The 24,504-nt window shown below is 46.3% G+C and overlaps 1 protein-coding gene across 1 annotated transcript; it reads left to right on the plus strand.

Moving 5' to 3' along the window:
* Nucleotides 1–4,524: 4,524 nt before the first annotated feature.
* Nucleotides 4,525–18,696, plus strand: LOC136610889 (placenta-specific gene 8 protein-like). Its single transcript, XM_066590089.1, has 4 exons — nucleotides 4,525–4,600; nucleotides 10,381–10,492; nucleotides 18,140–18,318; nucleotides 18,398–18,696. The coding sequence occupies exons 2-4, from the start codon at nucleotides 10,381–10,383 to the stop codon at nucleotides 18,575–18,577; spliced, it is 471 nt and encodes a 156-aa protein (XP_066446186.1). The 5' UTR covers nucleotides 4,525–4,600; the 3' UTR covers nucleotides 18,578–18,696.
* The last annotated feature ends 5,808 nt before the right edge of the window (nucleotides 18,697–24,504 follow it).

The raw sequence follows: 24,504 nt of genomic DNA on the forward strand, positions 1-24,504 counted from the left end.
CACACACACTACTACTACAGTGTATACAGCACCATTAGTAATATATAATACCATACAGTGTATACAGTATCATCAGTACTGTGTATAATATATATATATGTATACACACACACTACTACTACAGTGTATACAGCACAATTAGTAGTATATAATACCATACAGTGTATACAGTATCATCAGTACTGTGTATAATATATATATATGTATACACACACACTACTACTACAGTGTATACAGCACAATTAGTAGTATATAATACCACACAGTGTATACAGTATCACCAGTAGTGTGTATAATATATATGTATACACGCACACTACTACCAGTGTATACAGCACCATTAGTAATATATAATACCATACAGTGTATACAGTATCATCAGTAGTGTGTATAATATATATATGTATACACACACACTACTACTACAGTGTATACAGCACAATTAGTAATATATAATACCATACAGTGTATACAGTATCAGCAGTAGTGTGTATAATATATATATATATGTGTGTATACACACACACTACTACTACAGTGTATACAGCACCATTAGTAATATATAATACCATACAGTGTATACAGTATCATCAGTAGTGTGTATAATATATATACTGTATGTATACACACACTACTACTACCACAGTGTATACAGCACCATTAGTAATATATAATACCATACAGTGTATACAGTATCAACAGTACTGTGTATAATATATATATGTATACACACAGACTACTACAGTGTATACAGCACCATTAGTGATATATAATACCACACAGTGTATACAGTATCATCAGTAGTGTGTGTCTCAGAAGGAGCAGGGAGACAGAGAGTGCGGGTCAAAGAAGGAGCAGGGAGACGGAGAGTGCGGGTCACAGAAGGAGGAGAGGGACAGAGAGTGCGGGTCACAGAAGGAGCAGGGAGACAGAGAGTTCGGGTCACAGAAGGAGCAGGGAGACAGAGAGTGCGGGTCACAGAAGGAGGAGAGGGACAGAGAGTGCGGGTCACAGAAGGAGGAGGGAGACAGAGAGTGCGGGTCACAGAAGGAGGAGAGGGACAGAGAGTGCGGGTCACAGAAGGAGCAGGGAGACAGAGAGTGCGGGTCACAGAAGGAGCAGGGAGACAGAGAGTGCGGGTCACAGAAGGAGCAGGGAGACAGAGAGTGCGGGTCACAGAAGGAGGAGGGAGACAGAGTGCGGGTCACAGAAGGAGCAGGGAGACAGAGAGTGCGGGTCACAGAAGGAGCAGGGAGACAGAGAGTGCGGGTCACAGAAGGAGCAGGGAGACAGAGAGTGCGGGTCACAGAAGGAGCAGGGAGACAGAGAGTGCGGGTCACAGAAGGAGCAGGGAGACAGAGAGTGCGGGTCACAGAAGGAGCAGGGAGACAGAGAGTGCGGGTCACAGAAGGAGGAGGGAGACAGAGAGTGCGGGTCACAGAAGGAGCAGGGAGACAGAGAGTGCGGGTCACAGAAGGAGCAGGGAGACAGAGAGTGCGGGTCACAGGAGGAGGGAGACAGAGAGTGCGGGTCACAGAAGGAGCAGGGAGACAAAGAGTGCGGGTCACAGAAGGAGCAGGGAGACAGAGAGTGCGGGTCAAAGAAGGAGCAGGGAGACAGAGAGTGCGGGTCACAGAAGGAGCAGGGAGACAGAGAGTGCGGGTCACAGGAGGAGGGAGACAGAGAGTGCGGGTCACAGAAGGAGCAGGGAGACAGAGAGTGCGGGTCTCAGAAGGAGCAGGGAGACAGAGAGTGCGGGTCAAAGAAGGAGCAGGGAGACAGAGGTTGCGGGTCTCAGAAGGAGCAGGGAGACAGAGAGTGCGGGTCACAGAAGGAGCAGGGAGACAGAGAGTGCGGGTCACAGAAGGAGGAGGGAGACAGAGGGTGCGGGTCACAGAAGGAGGAGAGGGACAGAGAGTGCGGGTCACAGAAGGAGGAGAGGGACAGAGAGTGTGGGTCACAGAAGGAGCAGGGAGACAGAGAGTGCGGGTCACAGAAGGAGCAGGGAGACAGAGAGTGCGGGTCAAAGAAGGAGCAGGGAGACAGAGAGTGCGGGTCACAGAAGGAGGAGAGGGACAGAGAGTGCGGGTCGCAGAAGGAGGAGGGAGACAGAGAGTGCGGGTCACAGAAGGAGCAGGGAGACAGAGAGTGCGGGTCACAGAAGGAGCAGGGAGACAGAGAGTTCGGGTCACAGAAGGAGCAGGGAGACAGAGAGTGCGGGTCAAAGAAGGAGCAGAGAGACAGAGTGCGGGTCACAGAAGGAGCAGGGAGACAGAGAGTGCGGGTCACAGAAGGAGCAGGGAGACAGAGAGTGCGGGTCACAGAAGGAGCAGGGAGACAGAGAGTGCGGGTCACAGAAGGAGCAGGGAGACAGAGAGTGCGGGTCACAGAAGGAGCAGGGAGACAGAGAGTGCGGGTCAAAGAAGGAGCAGGGAGACAGAGAGTGCAGGTCACAGAAGGAGGAGAGGGACAGAGAGTGCGGGTCTCAGAAGGAGGAGGGAGACAGAGAGTGCGGGTCACAGAAGGAGGAGGGAGACAGAGAGTGCGGGTCACAGAAGGAGGAGAGGGACAGAGAGTGCGGGTCGCAGAAGGAGGAGGGAGACAGAGAGTGCGGGTCACAGAAGGAGCAGGGAGACAGAGAGTGCGGGTCACAGAAGGAGCAGGGAGACAGAGAGTTCGGGTCACAGAAGGAGCAGGGAGACAGAGAGTGCGGGTCAAAGAAGGAGCAGAGAGACAGAGAGTGCGGGTCACAGAAGGAGCAGGGAGACAGAGAGTGCGGGTCACAGAAGGAGCAGGGAGACAGAGAGTGCGGGTCACAGAAGGAGCAGGGAGACAGAGAGTGCGGGTCACAGAAGGAGCAGGGAGACAGAGAGTGCGGGTCACAGAAGGAGCAGGGAGACAGACAGTGCGGGTCAAAGAAGGAGCAGGGAGACAGAGAGTGCAGGTCACAGAAGGAGGAGAGGGACAGAGAGTGCGGGTCTCAGAAGGAGGAGGGAGACAGAGAGTGCGGGTCACAGAAGGAGGAGGGAGACAGAGAGTGCGGGTCACAGAAGGAGGAGGGAGACAGAGAGTGCGGGTCACAGAAGGAGGAGGGAGACAGAGAGTGCGGGTCACAGAAGGAGGAGGGAGACAGAGAGTGCGGGTCACAGAAGGAGGAGAGGGACAGAGAGTGCGGGTCACAGAAGGAGGAGGGAGATAGAGAGTGCGGGTCTCAGAAGGAGCAGGGAGACAGAGAGTGCGAGTCAAAGAAGGAGCAGGGAGACAGAGAGTTCGGGTCACAGAAGGAGCAGGGAGACAGAGAGTGCGGGTCACAGAAGGAGCAGGGAGACAGAGAGTGCGGGTCAAAGAAGGAGCAGGGAGACAGAGAGTGCGGGTCACAGAAGGAGCAGGGAGACAGAGAGTGCGGGTCACAGAAGGAGCAGGGAGACAGAGAGTGTGGGTCACAGAAGGAGCAGGGAGACAGAGAGTGCGAGTCACAGAAGGAGGAGAGGGACAGGGAGTGCGAGTCACAGAAGGAGGAGAGGGAGACAGAGAGTGCGGGTCACAGAAGGAGCAGGGAGACAGAGAGTGCGGGTCAAAGAAGGAGCAGGGAGACAGAGAGTGCGGGTCACAGAAGGAGCAGGGAGACAGAGAGTGCGGGTCACAGAAGGAGCAGGGAGACAGAGAGTGCGGGTCACAGAAGGAGCAGGGAGACAGAGAGTGTGGGTCACAGAAGGAGCAGGGAGACAGAGAGTGCGGGTCAAAGAAGGAGCAGGGAGACAGAGAGTGCGGGTCACAGAAGGAGCAGGGAGACAGAGAGTGCGGGTCACAGAAGGAGCAGGGAGACAGAGAGTGCGAGTCACAGAAGGAGAAGAGGGACAGGGAGTGCGAGTCACAGAAGGAGGAGAGGGAGACAGAGAGTGCGGGTCACAGAAGGAGCAGGGAGACAGAGAGTGCGGGTCAAAGAAGGAGCAGGGAGACAGAGAGTGCGGGTCACAGAAGGAGCAGGGAGACAGAGAGTGCGGGTCACAGAAGGAGCAGGGAGACAGAGAGTGCGGGTCACAGAAGGAGCAGGGAGACAGAGAGTGTGGGTCACAGAAGGAGCAGGGAGACAGAGAGTGCGGGTCAAAGAAGGAGCAGGGAGACAGAGAGTGCGGGTCACAGAAGGAGCAGGGAGACAGAGAGTGCGGGTCACAGAAGGAGCAGGGAGACAGAGAGTGTGGGTCACAGAAGGAGCAGGGAGACAGAGAGTGCGGGTCACAGAAGGAGCAGGGAGACAGAGGGAGCGGGTCTCAGAAGGAGCAGGGAGACAGAGAGTGCGGGTCACAGAAGGAGCAGGGAGACGGAGAGTGCGGGTCACAGAAGGAGGAGAGGGACAGGGAGTGCGGGTCACAGAAGGAGCAGGGAGACAGAGAGTGCGAGTCACAGAAGGAGGAGAGGGACAGGGAGTGCGGGTCACAGAAGGAGGAGAGGGACAGGGAGTGCGGGTCACAGAAGGAGGAGGGAGACGGAGAGTGCGGGTCACAGAAGGAGCAGGGAGACGGAGAGTGTGGGTCACAGAAGGAGGAGGGAGACAGAGTGCAAGAAGTCAGCAGCCGGCGTGCTCCCGAGTCCCGGCCAGGTAAGAGCCTGCTGACCCCCTCCCCACTACTCTCTGCTCCTCTAGTATAACGCCGCCGTCCCCGTCGTCCCTCTTCTTCTCCGCACTCTGCGGATGTCTCCTCTATGGATCCACATATAATCATCTACACCTATCGTTCACAGTTACTCATCCTCGTGTATTCATGTCTCCTCTCCACTATACAGTGTATACAGTATCATCAGTAGTGTGTATAATATATATGTATACACACGCTACTACCACAGTGTATACAGCACCATTAGTAATATATAATACCATACAGTGTATACAGTATCATCAGTAGTGTGTGTGTATATATATATATATATATATATATATATATATATATAATACACACTACTGATGATACTGTATACACTGTATGGTATTATATATCACTAATGGTGCTGTATACACTGTAGTAGTAGCGTGTGTGTATACATATATATAATGCACACTACTGGTGATACTGTATACACTGTGAGGTATTATATATTACTAATGGTGCTGTATACACTGTGGTAGTAGTGTGTATAATATATATATATATATATATATATATATATATATATATATATATATGTATACACACAGTACTACTACTACAATGTATACAGCACCATTAGTAATATATAATACCATACAGTGTATACAGTATCATCAGCAGTGTGTATAATATATATATGTATACACACACGCTACTACTACAGTGTATACAGCACCATTAGTGATATATAATACCATACAGTGTATACAGTATCATCAGCAGTGTGTATAATATATATATGTATACACACACGCTACTACTACAGTGTATACAGCACCATTAGTGATATATAATACCATACAGTGTATACAGTATCATCAGTACTGTGTATATTATATATATGTATACACACACACTACAACTACAGTGTATACAGACAGCACCATTAGTAATATATACCATACAGTGTATACAGTATCATCAGTAGTGTGTATAATATATATGTATACACACACTACTACTACAGTGTATACAGCACCATTAGTAATATATAATACCATACAGTGTATACAGTATCATCAGTAGTGTGTATAATATATATGTATACACGCACACTACTACCAGTGTATACAGCACCATTAGTAATATATAATACCATACAGTGTATACAGTATCATCAGTAGTGTGTATAATATATATATGTATACACACACACTACTACTACAGTGTATACAGACAGCACCATTAGTAATATATACCATACAGTGTATACAGTATCACCAGTAGTGTGTATAATATATATGTATACACACACTACTACTACTACAGTGTATACAGCACCATTAGTAATATATAATACCACACAGTGTATACAGTATCACCAGTAGTGTGTATTATATATATATGTATACACACACACTACTACTACAGTGTATACAGCACCATTAGTAATATATAATACCATACAGTGTATACAGTATCATCAGTACTGTGTATAATATATATATATGTATACACACACACTACTACTACAGTGTATACAGCACAATTAGTAGTATATAATACCATACAGTGTATACAGTATCATCAGTAGTGTGTATAATATATATGTATACACGCACACTACTACCAGTGTATACAGCACCATTAGTAATATATAATACCATACAGTGTATACAGTATCATCAGTAGTGTGTATAATATATATATGTATACACACACACTACTACTACAGTGTATACAGCACAATTAGTAATATATAATACCATACAGTGTATACAGTATCAGCAGTAGTGTGTATAATATATATATATATGTGTGTATACACACACACTACTACTACAGTGTATACAGCACCATTAGTAATATATAATACCATACAGTGTATACAGTATCATCAGTAGTGTGTATTATACAGTATATATATATGTATACACACACACTACTACTACAGTGTATACAGCACATTAGTAATATATAATACCACACAGTGTATACAGTATCATCAGTAGTGTGTATTATATATATATGTATACACACGCTACTACCACAGTGTATACAGCACCATTAGTAATATATAATACCACACAGTGTATACAGTATCATCAGTAGTGTGTATTATATATATATGTGTATACACACACTACTACTACCAGTGTATACAGCACCATTAGTAATATATAATACCATACAGTGTATACAGTATCACCAGTAGTGTGTATCTATATATATAAAGACGAAAGCCCTCACTGACTCATTCACTCACTGACTGACTCACCAAAAGTTCTCCAACTTCTCGATGTCGTAGAAACATTAATTTTGGCACAAGCATAGATTATCTCCAAAATAGGAAAAGCTAATGGGTCCCAACTCGATTATTCAATTCTAGCGCAAAAGAATTGGCGTTGAAATTTAACGTACATAATCTAAATCTCTCACTTCCCAATGTCATAGAAACTTGAAACTTGGCACGGGCATTGATTATGTCATAAATAGCAAAAGTTAATAGGTCCCAACTCGATTATTCAATTCTATGCGCAAAATAATTAGCGTCCAAATTTTACGTACAGAATCTAATTTTCTCGCTTCCCAATGTCATAGAAACTCGAAATTTGGCACGAGCATTGATTATGTCATAAATAGGAAAAGCTAATGGGTCCCAACTCGATTATTCAATTCTGTGCGCAAAAGAATTAGGGTCCAAATTTTATGTACGGAATGTAATTTTCTCACATAGAAACTTAAAATTTGGCACGGGCATTGAATACGTCATAAATAGGAAAAGCTAATGGGTCCCAACTCGATTACTCAATTCTATGCGCAAAAGAATTAGCGTCCAAATTTTACGTACGGAATCTATTTTTCTCACTTTCCAGTGTCATAGAAACGTGAAATCCCGCACGAGCATTAATTATGTCAAAAATAGGAAAAGCTAATGGGTCCCAACTTGATTATTCAATTCTATGCGCAAAAGAATTAGCGTGCAAATTTTACGTACGGAATGTAATTTTCTCACATAGAAACTTAAAATTTGGCACGGGCATTGAATATGTCATAAATAGGAAAAACTAACGGGTCCCAACTCGATTACTCAATTCTATGCGCAAAAGAATGAGCGTCCAAATTTTACGTATGGAATGTAATTTTCTCACTTTCCGGTGTCATAGAAACGTGAAATTTGGCACAAGCATTGATTATGTCATAAATAGGAAAAGCTAATGGGTCCCAACTCGATTATTCAATTGTAAGCGGCAAAGAATTAGCGTCCAAATTTTACGTACGGAATCTAATTTTTTTTCGCTTCCCAATGTCATAGAAACGGGAAATTTGGCACGAGCATTGAATATGTCATAAATAGGAAAAGTTAATGGGTCCCAACTCGATTATTCAATTCTATGCGCAAAAGAACTAGCGTCCAAATTTTACGTACGGAATGTAATTTTTTCACTTTCCAGTGTCATAGAAACGTGAAATTTGGCACGAGCATTGAATATGTCATAACCCTGGTTCTGTAATTATTGTATTATTGTATTCCCCCGTCTGTGTAAGCGCTGCGGAATATGTTGGTGCTATACAAATAAAGATTATTATTATTAATACCACACAGTGTATACAGTACCGTCCTAGTTGCTCTTCTCTAAACTTGCTCCAGTTTGTCTATGTCTTTTTTAAATTGGGGTGCCCAGAACTGGACACGGTATTCCAGATGAGGTCTGACTAAGGAAGAGTAGAGAGCAATAATTACCTCATGTGATCTAGACTCTATGCTTCTCTTAATACATCCCAGAATTGTGTTTGCCATTTGGCTACTGCATCACATTGTTGACTCATGTTCAGTCTATGATCTATTAGTATACCCAAGTCTTTTTCACATGTGCTCCTGCTTAGCCCAATTCTTTCCATTCTGTATGGGCTGGTTTCATTTTTCTTGCCCAACTATAGGACCTTGCATTTCTTCCTGTTAAATACCATTTTGTTAGTCGACGTCCATTGTTCGAGCTTTTCAAGATCTTTTTGAATACTCTCTCTCTCTTCCCTAGTGTTAGCTATCCCTCCTAGCTCTGTGTCGTTGGCAAACTTGAACAGTTTCCCATCAATTCCCTTCTCCAGATCATTTATAAAAATGTTGAACAACACTGGGCCCAGGACAGAGCCTTGTGGTACCCCACTTGATACATTCTTCCACTTGGATGTGCAGCCATTTATGACCAGTCTTTGAGTACAATTACTCAGCCAGTTGTGAATCCACCTAACAGTTGCCTTGTCAATCCCACATTTGGTCAATAAGTATGGTATGAGATACTTTGTCAAATGCTTTACTAAAGTCAAGATATACTATATCCACCGTATTTCCCTGATCAACCTAGTTGTCGATTCTGTCATAGAAGGAAATTAGATTCGTCTGGCATGACTTGTTTGTTACAAACCCATGCTGGCTCTGGTTAATTACTCCATTTTCATCCAAGTACTTGCATCCATGCTGTTTAATAATTTGTTCAGAGCTCTTTTCTAGTCTGGAAATCAGGCTCACAGACCTGTATGTTCCTCAGTCCATCTTCTTCCCTATTTTGAAGATAGGCACATTTGCCCTTCTACAATCTTCTGGGACTTCTCCTGTTCTCCAGAAATTTTCAGAAATTATGGTGAGTGGTTCAGGCATTACTTCCGCTGTTTCCTTTAGTATCCTAGGATGTAATTCATCTGGACCTTGAGACTTGGATTCATATAGGTTAGCTAAGTGTTCCCTCACCATCTCTCTGCTTATAGATAGCCTGCATTCTTTTATTCCCCCAATAGCACAGGGAAGATCAGTTGATGTTACATCTACTTTCTGAGGGAAACCAGATACAAAATAGGATGTAAAAGTTTGTTCTTCTCAATATCATTTTTAACCAATTCTCCATCTTCATCCTGTAAGCATCCTATAGCATCTTGGACTTTTCTTTTGCTTTTGACTCCCGAAATCCTTTTTTATTGCTTTTGGCCTCTGTTGCAAGCCTCAATTCATTATTAGCTTTTCTAACACTTGCCCCACAGTTTCTGCAGACCACATTATATTCTTCTTTAGATATGCCCTCTCTTTCCATTTGATAAACATATTTTTCTCTGTTTTTAACATGGGTACAAGTTCTGGGTTCATCCATCCTGGTCTCTTTAAATGCTTCATGTTCTTCCTTCTTTTAGGGATTGTTAATGATTGTGCTTTGAGAATCGCGTTTCGCAATATCTCCCAGTGCTCTTGGACATCATGCTTCACCCATCATCCACATGGAATCAGTGGTAAAGGATCGAAGCGTGACATCCATCAGAAGCTCATTTCTACAGGAACTTTCCTTCCTGTTGGTTATTATGAGGTTTCAGCTGCTTGTAGGGACATCAGGGGGATCACAATAATCGATACGATTGTCAGTCACTCAGTGCAGGTTCCCGAAATGTTCACACCTCTTCAGGGTTTATACAAGTTAGCATAAAACGGCACTCCTCCAATTTTAGGAGCGTTGTCAGAAAGAATTGCGGTGGGGCTTATAATGCATTTGGACGCCTAAACACAAGAGAAGCAGTTTGGTGGATGTTGGGTGCCGTTTCTCTAGTTTTACAATGTTTGTAGGTACAATTTGTATTTGCAGAAGCACAGGCCGATCTGTACAATGGCGCTGCGTCCTCAGGGGGTTAATAAAGTAGTTCAGGATTTGTGGCAGCACCAGTGGCTGTCGGACAGACGGAAGCTTTCTTTGCTCTAGAGTTTATGGTGTCATCGTCACCTTCACTCTTTGTCCTTTTCCTCTGGTTACAGATGCAGACCATTATTCACCAGCCCGGAGTCATCACCACGCAGACCATGACCACATCGCAAGCTACAGGGTGGGACAGCAGCATATGTAACTGCTGTGACGACTGCGGAATATGTGAGTATAACACATTTCAGCACCCGATCTCTGACGCTATGACACCTGACATTAGGGTTGCCACCTTTATCATAAAAAAAGATAAGGGGTGTGTGATTATGGAGGTGGCTTATCACAGCATATGTTTTTACCTCCGTGATTCAAGTGGCTGCAATTAGTAATTATGCCCCCTCAGAGACCCCAATAATATGTGCCCCAGTATTGGCCATGATAGTCATAGTGCCACCAGTTGTGGTCCCAATGATAACAGTGCCTCCAGTAGTGGCCCCAGTAATAATAGTGGGCACAGTAGTAATAATTCCCTTAGCACTAGCCTCAATAGTAATTCTGCATCCCTCATTGGCCCCAATAGTAATAGTTCCCTGAGTAGTAATGATGTCCCCATCAGTGGCCCCAGTAGTAATCATGCCCCTATTAGTGGCCTTAATTGTAACAGAATCCCCAGCATTTGTCCTGATAGTAATAAAGCCCCCAGTAGTAATAATGCCAACAGTAAATACTAGACTGGTAGATTTGGAAGGGACTCTGGGGTCATCGAGTCCTACCCCCTGCTTCATGCAGGACAGCCTCTGAAGACTTCTATTGAAGGAGAACTTACCACGTTCTGTGGCGACCTGTTCCACTCATTGATCCCCCTCACTGTCTAATATCTAATCTGTGTCTCCTCCCTTTCAGTTTCATCCCATTGCTTCTAGTTTTTCCTTGTGCAGATGAGAATAGGACTGATCCCTCTGCACTGTGAAAGCCCTTCAGATATTTGTAGACAGCTACTAATTCTCCTCTCAGTCTTCTCTTCTGCAAGCTAAACAGTCCCAAATCCTTTAACGGTTCCTCATAGGACAGGATTTGCAGACCGCTCACCATCTTGGTAACTCTTCTCTGAACTCGCTCCAGTTTGTCTATGTCTTTTTAAAGTGGGGTGCCCAGAACTGGACACAGTATTCCAGATGAGGTCTGACTAAGGAAGAGTAGAGGGGGATAATTACCTCACATGATCTAGACTCTATGCTTCTCTTAATACATCCCAGATTTGTTTTCCTTTATTGCTGCTGCATCATATTGTTGACTCATGTTCAGTCTATGATCTATTAGTATACTCAAGTCTTTCTCACATGTGCTGCTGCTTAGCCCAGTTCCTCCCATTCTGTATGTACTGGTTTCATTTATCTTGCCGAGATGTAGGACTTTCCATTTCTCCCTGTTAAATACCATTCTGTTAGTCGCCGACGACTGTTCAAGCTTGTGTAGATCTTTTTGAATCCTCTCTCTTCTCTAGTGTTAGCTATCCCTCCTAGCTTTGTGTCGTTGGCAAATTTGATCAGTTTCCCTGGGCCCAGGACAGAGCTTTGAGATATTCTTCCAATTGGATGTTTAGCCACTTTTGACCACTCTTGTATCCCCCTATAGCATAGGGAGGATTAGCTGATGTTACATTTTCTTTCTGAGAGAAAACAGAAAATTCATCTTTTTTCATTCAGGCTTTTATAGGAAGTCCCAATTAGTGGCAGGGCGGGGCCAGGATAGGAAGGCGGGAACAAGGATAAAGTCATGCAAAGGAACTGGCCAAGGCTAGATGACTCAATAGGGAGAGCCACCGACTACAGGGCAGGAGGTCCCAGGTTCAATCCCCGACAATGGGCCTGGTTTACAGGCCAGATATCCCTGGGCCTGGTTTACTGAGATATCTCTTGTGGACCTTCCCTGTGAGCCTTGGAGCGTGTACATCATCCTTCACAAAAGCTGACATACCTCTTCACATCCCTCCTGCAGTCAAAGCAGGAGTTGCAAAGTCTTTGTGACCCCAAAGTAACCGGCAAGCTTGGACTAGCTTAAGCTTCAAGTCTCGGGAACATATAGTTGGTGTTCTTGCCTCCACAGTCCATCTCTGAAAAAAACATTCACATCCTTAGAAGGATGACACATGAAAGGGTCATTTTTGTATCCTCTCTTAACCTTTGTTAATTTTTGGGGATAGAATTGTGTAGTCTGTGTTTGACTACAGTACTTCCTCAGACTCCGAAAATATCCTGGACAGCACCTTACCGTTTCTGAAACCGAGGTGGTAGGGCACGATAAAATTAAACCAGAAGAACAGGACCCATCGTGCTTCTCTCACAGATAACCTCTTGTCAGTATGGAGAAATTCCAAATCCTTATGGTCAGTAACAACCGTTACTGGATGATGGGCTTCCAAGAAGTGCCTCCACTCAGTGAAAGCCACCTTAATGGCCAGAAGTTCTTTGTTCCTGACGTCCTAGGTTTTCTCCGCAGGTGATAAGGTGTACGACAAAAATGCACAAGGGTGTAGTTGCATCTTATCTCTGACTCTTTGTGACAGGATAGTTCACTCTGCGGAGTCGGAGGCATCTATCTCAGCAACAAAAGGCAATTCTGGTACTGGTGCTGAAGAAAAAAACTGTCTTTAGTTTCTCCAAAGTGATTTGTGCCTCCGGGGACCAGGAAAACAGTGTGTGCTTTCTTTATGAGGGAAGCGATGGGAGAGATGACCTTTGAGAATTCCTTAAAAAATCTTCTGTAGAAGTTCGCAAAAACGATCATGTTCTGCACTTCAAATTTCTTCAAAAATGGACCAAACCAAGATGGCTTTAATCTTCCTGGGATCCATACCTAGGCCGTCTGGGGAGATAATGTATCCCAGGAATTGTATTTGAAAAAATTAGGAAAGCGCCCCGCAGATTATCAAATCAATTGTATTTTGGTCTGTTCAAACTCACACTTCTCCAGTTTGACGTAGAGATTATTCTTTTGGAGTCATTCCAAGGCAACCTGAACTGGCCTGTAATGTTCCTCGAAGTTATCAGAGAAGATGAGGATGTCGTCGAGATATGCCACTACGAATTGATCCAACAGGTCTTGAAATACGTCATTGATAAAGTGCTGGAAGGTAGCGGGATCATTGCAAAGGCCAAACGGCATCACTAGGTATTCAAAATGTCCATATCGCATTCTAAAAGAAGTTTTCCACTTATTCCCTGGGCAAATCTGTACAAGGCTGTAGGCCTCTCTTAGATCTAGTTTAGTGAAGATCTTGGTGGAGCAGAGTCTCTCTAATAGTTCTGGAATCAAGGGAAGGGAGTAGCGATTCTTAACCGCAATCTTATTTAATTCCCTGTAATCGATACATGGTCTCAGGGTTGTGTCACTCTAAGAATACCTTTTTACGATTACTGGTGAACAAGGTGGGCTGCATCTGAAAATAAATCTCGCATTGATTTAGGAAACTTCAGTATTGGCGACAATCTCCTGCAAATTTCACTGGCAGTGGCATGAAGACATCTGGCACTGAACTGCGCATCTCCAAGAGTTGCCTCTGTAACCCCTCAATCTCTTGTTGCATAGTAGCAACTCTCTCCTGGTAGGAGGAACAATATTCCTGGACCTCCATAATCTGTTTTCTCAGGGTGGTCACTATGGACTCTGGATTATTCTGTAGCAGTTTCAGCCAATGCGCTTCTTGCAGTCCTCGGCCGCCCACAAAAGATTCATAAATCCAGCCTCCAGGAAGAGATCGCTCTTATTGGTTCTCGATAGCTGCTCAGCCAATCAATGCAGTGTTCGACAAACCAATGTGATGGCTGGGATTGGTTCATAGAGCGCTGCATTAATTGATTCTTTGAAAGCTGCTCTGCCAATCGCAGCCATCACGTTGTGGAGGCAGGATTTAGGAATTCGCCCATCAATGCTGCAGCTTAGCCAATTCATAAATCCCACCTCCACAACACGATGGCTGTGATTGGCTGTGCAGCAGTCGAAGAACCAATCAATTCAGCGCTTGATGAACCAATCACAGCCATCACATTGGTTCATTGAGCGGTGCATTGATTGGCTGAGCAATGCTTGAAAACAATTCAGCGCCATCACTTCCTGGAGGCAAAATTTATGACTCTTCTGTGGGCGGCCGAGGATTGCAAGAAGCACATCGGGGGTCCAGAGACCAGCAGGAGGGACCTGAACCGAGCCTGCTAGGCAAGTATAATAAGACATAAAAAGTATAATAAAATAAAAATCTTGGTATTTGTATAGCACCAACTTATTCCGCAGCGCTTTCAGGTAATTATTATTTATTAACCCCCACCAAGCTGGGTTGTCATTTTACCGACCTCTGAAGTCAACCTTGAGCCGGCTACCTGAATCAAGCGGGGATTGAACGTACAACCTTCAGGTCGTAGGCGAGAGTTTACACTCTGCACCACACGAGGCACATCCACTGAAAAAAAACACACCTTTTTTTGCAAAAATTAATATAAGATAGAGTCTTATTTTCAGGGAAAAACAGTATATATGTATATAATCTCCTCTGCAGATTATGGCAGGGTATTATATATGTATATTATCTCCTATAGGTTATGACTGAGTATTATATATCTATAGTCTCTCTCCTCCACTGGTTGTGACGGGGTGTTATATATGTATATTATCTCCCCTGTAGGTTACAGTCGGGTGTTATTTATGTATTTTATCTCCTTTAGGTTATAGCGGGTGTCATATATGTATGTTATATCCAGTAGGTTTTGGCGACGTGCTATATATGCATATTATCTCCTGTAGGTTGTGTCGGGTTGTTATATATGTATATTATCTCCTATAAATTATAGTGGAGTGTTATAGATGTATATTATCTCCTCTGTAGGTTATGCTGGGGTGTTATATATGTATATTATCTCCTATAGATTATAGCAGAGTGTTATATATGTATACTACCTCCTCTGCAGGTTGTGACAGGGTGTTAACTATATATATAAAAATTAATGTCTGTCTGTTTGTCCTTTATGCATTACTACACCATTCATCCGATCGCCATGAAACTTTTTGGAAGTTGAGTACACTCCTGGCATAGTACATCTATCCTACGATAGGTGGCGCGCGTGTGAGCATCGGCAACAGTTATGCCCCCCAAATAATTTCCATCCCAAGCATGAAAGAAAAAGGCATTACGAGGAACAGGATGCGGTTCAACTACAAAAGGATGCATCCGCCGAACGTTTCGCAAAGCAATTGCGGTTGCTATTCCTTATACTGCTGAGGCAAAATGAAAACTGCGATGTGATTGGTTGCTATTCCTTATACTGCTGAGGCATGCTGAAACCTGTGCTGTGATTCATTGCTATTTCCTATAGTGCTGAGGTAACATGAAAGCTTCACTGTAATTGGTTGCTATTCCTTATACTGCTGAGGTAACATGAAAGCTGCGCTGTGATTGCTTGCTCTTTCTTATACTGCTGAGACAACATGACAGCTGTGCTGTGATTGGTTGCTATTTCTTTTACTGCTGAGGTAACATGAAAGCTGCGCTGTGATTGGTTGCTATTTCTTATACTGCTGAGGTAACATGAAAGCTGCACTGTGATTAGTTGTTATATATTATACTGCTGAGGGACATACAACCTGCGCTGTGATTTCTTGCTCTTTCTTATACTGCTGAGACAACATGACAGCTGTGCTGTGATTGGTTGCTATTTCTTATACCGCTGAGGTAACATGAAAGCTGTGCTGTGATTGGTATATATATATATATATATATATATATATGACGAAAGCCCTCACTGACTCACTCACTGACTCACTCGCCACTAATTCTCCAACTTCCTGATGTCGTAGAAACATGAAATTTGGCACGAGCGCTGATTATCTCCAAAATAGAAAAAGTTAATGGGTCCCAACTCGATTATTCAATTCTAAGCGCAAAAGAATTAGCGTCCAAATTTTACGTACGTAATATAATTCTCTCACTTCCCGATGTCATAGAAACTTAAAATTTGGCACGAGCATTGATTTTGTCATAAATAGGAAAGGTTAATGGGTCCCAACTCCATTATTCAATTCTAAGTGTAAAAGAATCTAATTCTCTCACTTCCTGATGTCATTTTATATAAAGGAAACGTCGCATGGTTGCCTCCACGTGGTGTTTCCTGGGTAACGCAAAGAACAATGCAAAATGGTGAACATATGTTTTTCCGGTATCTCTAAAGTAACCACGACTTCATAAGAATTTCCGTGTGAACACCAGATAAACACCAGTACCAAATTAACTCGGGCGAAGCCGGGTATATCAGCTAGTATATGTATATTTTCTACTCTGTAGGTTATGGCGTGGTGTTATATGTGTATTATCTCCTCTTTAGGTTATGGCAGGGTGTTATATATGTATATTATGTCCTGCAGGTTATGGCGGGGCATTATATAGATATATTATATCCTGCATGGTATGATAGGATGTTAAAGATGTATATTATCGCATGTATGTTTTGGCGGGGTGTTATATATGTATATTATCTCCTGCAGTTTATGGTGTGGTGTTATATATCTATATTGTCTCTTCTGTAGGTTATGACGGGGTGTTATATATGTATATTATTTCCTCTGCAGGTTATGGCGGGGTGTTACCGCCCCTGATCACATGATGGTGATGTCATCACAGGTCTTTCATCCCGAGTGAGTTACATGCTCCACCTCTGATCACATGATGGTGACATGATCGCAGACCCTATAAGCACACGACTACTGTCCTGCTAGGTGTTCCTTAGTATTCCATAGCAATTGAGACCGCATAGGGTTTGTAGGGGGTGTAGTCCACCCGTAATGTGCACAGGGATAAAGGACCTGTGATGACGTCACCGCCATGTGATTAGGGGCATAGCATGTAACTCACTCAGGATGAAGGACTTGTGAGGACGGCAACATCATGTGATCATGGGTGGAGCATATAACGCACTTACTATGAATGATCTGTGATGACATCACTGCCATGTGATCAGGGTCGGAGCATAATGGTGACATCATCACAGTTCCTTCATCCCGAGTGCTCTGCTGCTTGTGATCCCTGTTGTATGGGATGACGAATGTTTGCAGCAGTGCTGTGTGGCGCATTAATTCCTCTGCAGGTTATAGCGGGGTGTTATATATGATTATTATCTCCTACAGGTTATTGCGGGGTGTTATATATGTATATTATCCCCTCTGTAGGTTATAATGGGGTGTTATATAGGTATATTATCTCCTCTGTAGGTTGTAACGGAGTTTTATATATGTATATTATCTCCTGCAGTTTATGGTGGGGTGTTATATATGAATGCTATATCCTCTGCAGGTTGTGACGGAGTGTTATACATGTATGTTATCTCTTGTAGGTTATGACGGGGTGTTATATATGTATATCATCTATTGCAGGTTATGGCAGGGTGACATATATGTATATTATCTCCTGCAGTTTATGGTAGGGTGTTATATATGTACACTATCTTCTCTGTAGGTTGTGGTGGGGTGTTATATATGTATATTATCTACTCTAGGTTATGACGGAGTGTTATGTATGTATATTATCTACTCTTGTAGGTTATGACGGGGGGGGTTATATATGTATATTATCTCGTCTGTCGTTTATGGCATGGTGTTATATATGTATATTTACTCTTCTGTAGGTTATGATGGGGTGTTACATATGTAAATTATCTCCTCTGCAGTTTATCGAGGGGTGTTATATATGTATATTATCTCCTCAGTAGGCTGTGACGGGGTGTTTTATATGTATATTATCTCCTGTAGGTTACCGCGAGGTGTAATATATGTATATTCTCTCCTGCAGGTTATGGTGGGGTGTTATATATGTATATTCTTTTTCCTCCGCAGGTTGCTTTGCCTGGTGGTGCTTTCCTTGCATGCAGTGTAACACAGTGAGGGAGTTTGGTGAGTGCTGTGGCCTCCCCCTCATTGACCTGCACCTGACGGGATATGATTGTTGCTGTGCAGTTTGTCCCCCCATAACAATTGCGATGAGGGCAGCGGTACGGGAGAGATACAAGATTCAGGTATGTTGTATGTAGAGGGGTGTGGAGTCACAAAGGTCTCGCCTTATAACGAGATGACCCCCCATTTTTCTCCTCTTAGGGGTCTATTTGTGACGACTGCATCAAGTCCTCCTGCCTCTATTCCTGCACCTGGTGTCAGATGGCGCGAGAGATCAAGCGCAGAAGCCAGACTTCCACAATTAACACCGCTCAGACCACCATGATACATTGCGCTCCCCCCCAGCCACCGGCCTGCAACTACACTTACATTGTGAAGTAATAATGCCAACCCTAAACCATAATCCCCAACAACTACCCTCATCTCCTGTGTTCCATGAAGTGGGGTCATCCTGAACACCCTCCTCTATATCTTACTATAATAAACACATCATTCTGGCACTTGTTTGTGATTAACGCTCAGCACCTCATTATGGGTGGCCTCTCCTCACCAGAGGGTGCCAGTGAGAGAAGGACAGAAAAAGACGCGAAGGAGGACGACAAAGGGAGACAGAGGAGGAGGGCAGGGGGAGACAGAGGAGAAGGGCAGGAGGAGACGGCGGAGAAGGGCAGGAGGAGACGACGGAGGAGGGCAGCAGGAGACGGCGGAGGAGGGCAGCAGGAGACGACGGAGGAGGGCAGCAGGAGACGGCGGAGGAGGGCAGCAGGAGACGGCGGAGGAGGGCAGCAGGAGACGGCGGAGGAGGGCAGCAGGAGACGGCGGAGGAGGGCAGCAGGAGACGGCGGAAGAGGGCAGCAGGAGATGGCGGAGGAGGGCAGAAGGAGACGGCGGAAGAGGGCAGAAGGAGACGGCGGAAGAGGGCAGAAGGAGACGGCGGAGGAGGGCAGAAGGAGACGGCGGAAGAGGGCAGAAGGAGACGGCGGAAGAGGGCAGAAGGAGACGGCGGAAGAGGGCAGAAGGAGACGGCGGAAGAGGGCAGAAGGAGACGGCGGAGGAGGCCAGAAGGAGACGGCGGAGGAGGGAAGAAGGAGACGGCGGAGGAGAGCAGGGGGAGATGGAGGAGGACGGCGATGGGAGACCGGTGAAGGGGACGGCTGAGGGGGTTGGCGAGGGGAGACGGCTGAGGGGGTTCACGAGGGGAGACGGCTGAGGGGGTTAGCGAGGGGAGGGGAGACGGCTGAGGGGGGAGGGGAGACGGCTGAGGGGGCCGGCGAGGGGAGACGGCTGAGGGGGCCGGCGAGGGGAGACTGTTGAGGGGGGCGGCGAAGGGAGACGGCTGAGGGGGACGGCGAGGGGAGACGGCTGAGGGGGACGGCGAGGGGAGACGGTTGAGGGGGGCGGCGAGGGGAGACGGCTGAGGGGGGCGGCGAGGGGAGACGGCTGAGGGGGGCGGTGAGGGGAGACTGTTGAGGGGGCAGCGAGGGGAGACTGTTGAGGGGGCAGCGAGGGGAGACTGTTGAGGGGGACGGCTGAGGGGGACGGCGAGGGGAGACGGCTGAGGGGGACGGCGAGGGGAGATGGCTGAGGGGGAGGGGAGACGGCGGAGGGGGAGGTCGAGGGGAGACAGCGGAGGAGGGTAGGAGGAGACGGCGGAGGAGGGCAGGAGGAGACGGCGGAGAAGGGCAGCAGGAGACGGCGGAGGAGGGCAGCAGGAGACGGCGGAGGAGGGCAGCAGGAGACGGCGGAGGAGGGCAGAAGGAGACGGCGGAGGAGGGCAGAAGGAGACGGCGGAAAAGGGCAGAAGGAGACGGTGGAGGAGGGCAGAAGGAGACGGCGGAGGAGGGCAGAAGGAGACGGCGGAGGAGGGCAGAAGGAGACAGCGGAGCAGAGCAGGGGGCGATGGAGGAGGACGGCGAGGGGAGACAGCTGAAGGGGACGGCGAGGGGACACGGCTGAGGGGCACGGCAAGGGGAGACGGCTGAGGGGGATGGCAAGGGGAGATGACTGAGGGGGACAGCGAGGGGAGACGGCGGAGGGCGAGGGGAGACGGCTGAGGGGGACGTCGAGGGGAGATGGCTGAGGGGGACGGCGAGGGGAGACGGCGGAGGGGGAGAGCAAGGGGGACGGCGAGGAGAGACGGGGGAGGGCGAGGGGAGACGGCTGAGGGGGAGGGCGAGGGGAGACGGCTGAGGGGGAGGGCGAGGGGAGACGGCTGAGGGGAGACGGCTGAGGGGAGATGGCGGAGGGGAAGGGAGAGGGCGGAGGGGGAAGGAGAGGGCAGAGGCGGAGGGAGAGGGCAGAGGGGGACGACTGAGGGGGAGGGGAGACGGAGGAGGGCGGGGGGAGACGGCGGAGGGGGGTGGCGGAAGAGGACGGCGAGGGGGGGCGGCGGAGGGCAGGGGGAGATAGCAGAGGAGGAGGGCAGTTAAAAAGGCGGAGGGGGCAGTTAAAGAGGCGGAGGGGGGCAGTTAGAGACGCGGAGGAGGGCAGTTAGAGAAGCGAGGAGGGCAGGGAGAGACGCGGAGGAAGCAGGCAGCAGAAATAAGGACAGGGAAAACGGTGGAGGAAGGCAGAAGGAGAGGAGGGTAGGAGACAGCAGCGAGGGGGGGGGGAGGACCACAGAGAGTCTGGTCACATGGGTGTGACATCACGGCAGGCGGGTCAGACCTTGAGAGGTCTCCATGGTGACAGTGAGTGGCACGGCCTATGCCGGTACCCGTGCCTGTTCTCTCCTCAGCAGCCTATGGTGGCAGTTTTGTTAACCCCTTAAGCGGCGCTGTAGTTTTTCCTGGCACCGTTTTGGGGTACATGTGCCCCCCACCAGCATTGGTTTCTTTTACCACACTCACCAAGTGGAATAAATAATGCCATATTTATGGAGTTTTTTGGATGCAGCAATAACGACTTTTTTATTTACATTTTTTATGGATAAACTAAAAGAGACGTTTTGTAAGGGCTCATTTACACGGGCGCTGCCGTAAATTGGTCTGGAACAGTGCTGCTTTTTCCTGCCTATTGGCAGTCATTTTACGTGCGGAAAAAACTGCTTGAAATTCCATAGATTTCCCTGCGGATGTCTTCTGTATTTACACCCATTGTTTTCAATTAGCTCTTAACCCTTTCCAATCCACTGTCTGACGTCTGCTGTCGAAGCCTGTCCAAAGTGTCATCTCAGCGTTGTTGTATAACAGCAGAAAAAGAGTAAGCACCCTAGGAAAACTGGAGTGGAAAGGGTTAAGGTGTGTAATACACACAATGGCCAGCTGCACACAGGCGGAATCCCATAGCGGAATCTGAACCTGTGCCCGACCGACTTCCGCACAGAAGTCATTTTGCTTTACTGCGAATGGTCCGCTTGGCGAGCTGTCGGACATGCACAGCACAGATTATTATTTTTTTTAAATCTCTGCTTTTCCTGCATCATTACGGGATGAGAATTACCAGAGGAATTTCCATGAGGAAAGTTCACACGGAAATTCCACAGCAATTTCGCCACATGCGAACCCAGCCTACAACACGTCCAAGTACCATGCGTTCTCCGTAGCTCAGGCGTTGCAACAAGCATCTTTATAGATTGGAGAGGAGCACATAGAAGGCTTTGCATCGGCTCTAACCATTGGATACCTATCATCACCAAATCAGCGACACTGTGATCACTTATCTGATTGTCTAGTGAATTGGAACACCACAAAAAGACAAGGAACCTCTGTTGTCTTCTGATGAGAGATAACACACCACCATCTACCCCGAATGATGGATGAGAGATAACACACCACCATCTATCCCGTATGATGGATAAGGATTAACACATCACCATCTACCCTGTTTGATAGATGACAGATAACACACCACCACCTACGCTGTATGATGGATAAGAAAAACACATCACCTACCCCGTATGATTGATGAGAGAGAACACATCACCATCTACCCGGTATGATTGATGAGAGTTAACACCACCATCTACCCCATGTGAGTGATGAAAGATAACATACCACCATCTAACCCGTATGATGGTTTAGAGATAACACACCACCATCTAACCCGTATGATTGATGAGAAATAACATACCACCATCTACCCCGTATGATTGATTAGAGATAACATACCACCATCTACCCCGTATGATGGATGAGAGGTAACACACCACCATCTACCCCGTATGATGGATGAGAGATAACACACCACCATCTACCCCGTATGATGGATGAGAGATAGGACACCACCATCTATCCCGTATAATTGATGAGAGCTAACACACCACCACCTACCCTGTATGATAGATGAGAGATAACACACCACCATCTACCCCGTATGATGGATGAGAGATAACACACCACCATCTACCCGTATGATTGATAAGAAATAACACACCACCATCTACCCCGTGTGATAGATGGGAAACAACACACCACCATCTACCTCTGTATGATGGATGAGAGATAGGACACCACCATCTATCCCGTATAATTGATGAGAGCTAACACACCACCACCTACCCTGTATGATAGATGAGAGATAACACACCACCATCCACCCCGTATGATGGATGAGAGATAACATACCACCATCTACCCTGTATGATGGATGAGAGATAACACACCACCAACTACCCCGTATGATGGATGAGAGATAACACACCACCATCTACCCTGTGTGATTGATGAGAGATAACACACCGCCATCTACCCCATATGATGGATGAGAGATAACACACCACCATCTACCCTGTATGATGGATGAGAGCTAACACACCACCATCTACCCCATGTGATTGATGAGAGATAACACACCATCATCTACCCCGTATGATGGATGGGAAACAACACACCACCATCTACCTCTGTATGATGGATGAGAGATAACACACCACCATCTACCCCTTATGATGGTTTAGACATAACACACCACCATCTACCCTGTATGATGGATGAGAGATAACACCCCACCATCTACCCTGTATGATGGATGAGAGATAGGACACCACCATCTATCCCGTATAATTGATGAGAGCTAACACACCACCACCTACCCTGTATGATAGATGAGAGATAACACACCACCATCTACCCCGCATGATGGATGAGAGATAACACACCACCATCTACCCGTATGATTGATAAGAAATAACACACCACCATCTACCCCGTGTGATAGATGGGAAACAACACACCACCATCTACCTCTGTATGATGGATGAGAGATAGGACACCACCATCTATCCCGTATAATTGATGAGAGCTAACACACCACCACCTACCCTGTATGATAGATGAGAGATAACACACCTCCATCCACCCCGTATGATGGATGAGAGATAACACACCACCATCTACCCCGTATAATTGATGAGAGATAACATACCATCATCTACCCTGTATGATGGATGAGAGATAACACACCACCATCTACCCCGTATGACAGATGAGAAATAACACACCACCATCTACCCCGTGTGATAGATGGGAAACAACACACCACCATCTACCCCGTATGATGGATGAGAGATAGGACACCACCATCTATCCCGTATAATTGATGAGAGCTAACACACCACCATCTACCCCGTATGATGGATGAGAGATAACACACCACCATCTACCCGTATGATTGATAAGAAATAACACACCACCATCTACCCCGTGTGATAGATGAGAGATAACAGACCACCATCTACCCCGTATGATGGATGAGAGATAACACACCACCATCTACCCGTATGACGGATGAGAGATAATAGACCACCATCAACCCCATATGATTAATAAGAAATAACACACCACCATCTACCACGTATGATGGATGAGAGGTAATACACCACCATCTACCCCATGTGATGGATGAGAGATAACACACCACCATCTACCTCGTATGATGGATGAGAGATAACACACCACCATCTACCCTATGTGATGGATGAGAGATAACACACCACCATCTACCTCGTATGATGGATGAGAGATAACACACCACCATCTACCCCGTATGATGGGTGAGATAACACACCACCATTTACCCCGTGTGGTTGATGAGAGATAACACACCACCATCCACCCTGTATGATGGATGAGAGATAACACACCACCATCTGCCCTGTATGATGGATGAGAGATAACATACCACCATCTACCCTGTATGATGGATGAGAGATAACACACCACCATCTACCCTGTGCGATTGATGAGAGATAACACACCACCATCTACCCTGTATGATGGATGAGAAATAACACACCACCATCTACCCTGTATGATGGATGAGAGCTAACACACCACCATCTACCCTGTATGATAGATGAGAGATAACAC

This window comes from Eleutherodactylus coqui, chromosome 2 (assembly GCF_035609145.1).
Source record: "Eleutherodactylus coqui strain aEleCoq1 chromosome 2, aEleCoq1.hap1, whole genome shotgun sequence".
NCBI classification, from domain to species: Eukaryota; Metazoa; Chordata; class Amphibia; order Anura; family Eleutherodactylidae; genus Eleutherodactylus; species Eleutherodactylus coqui.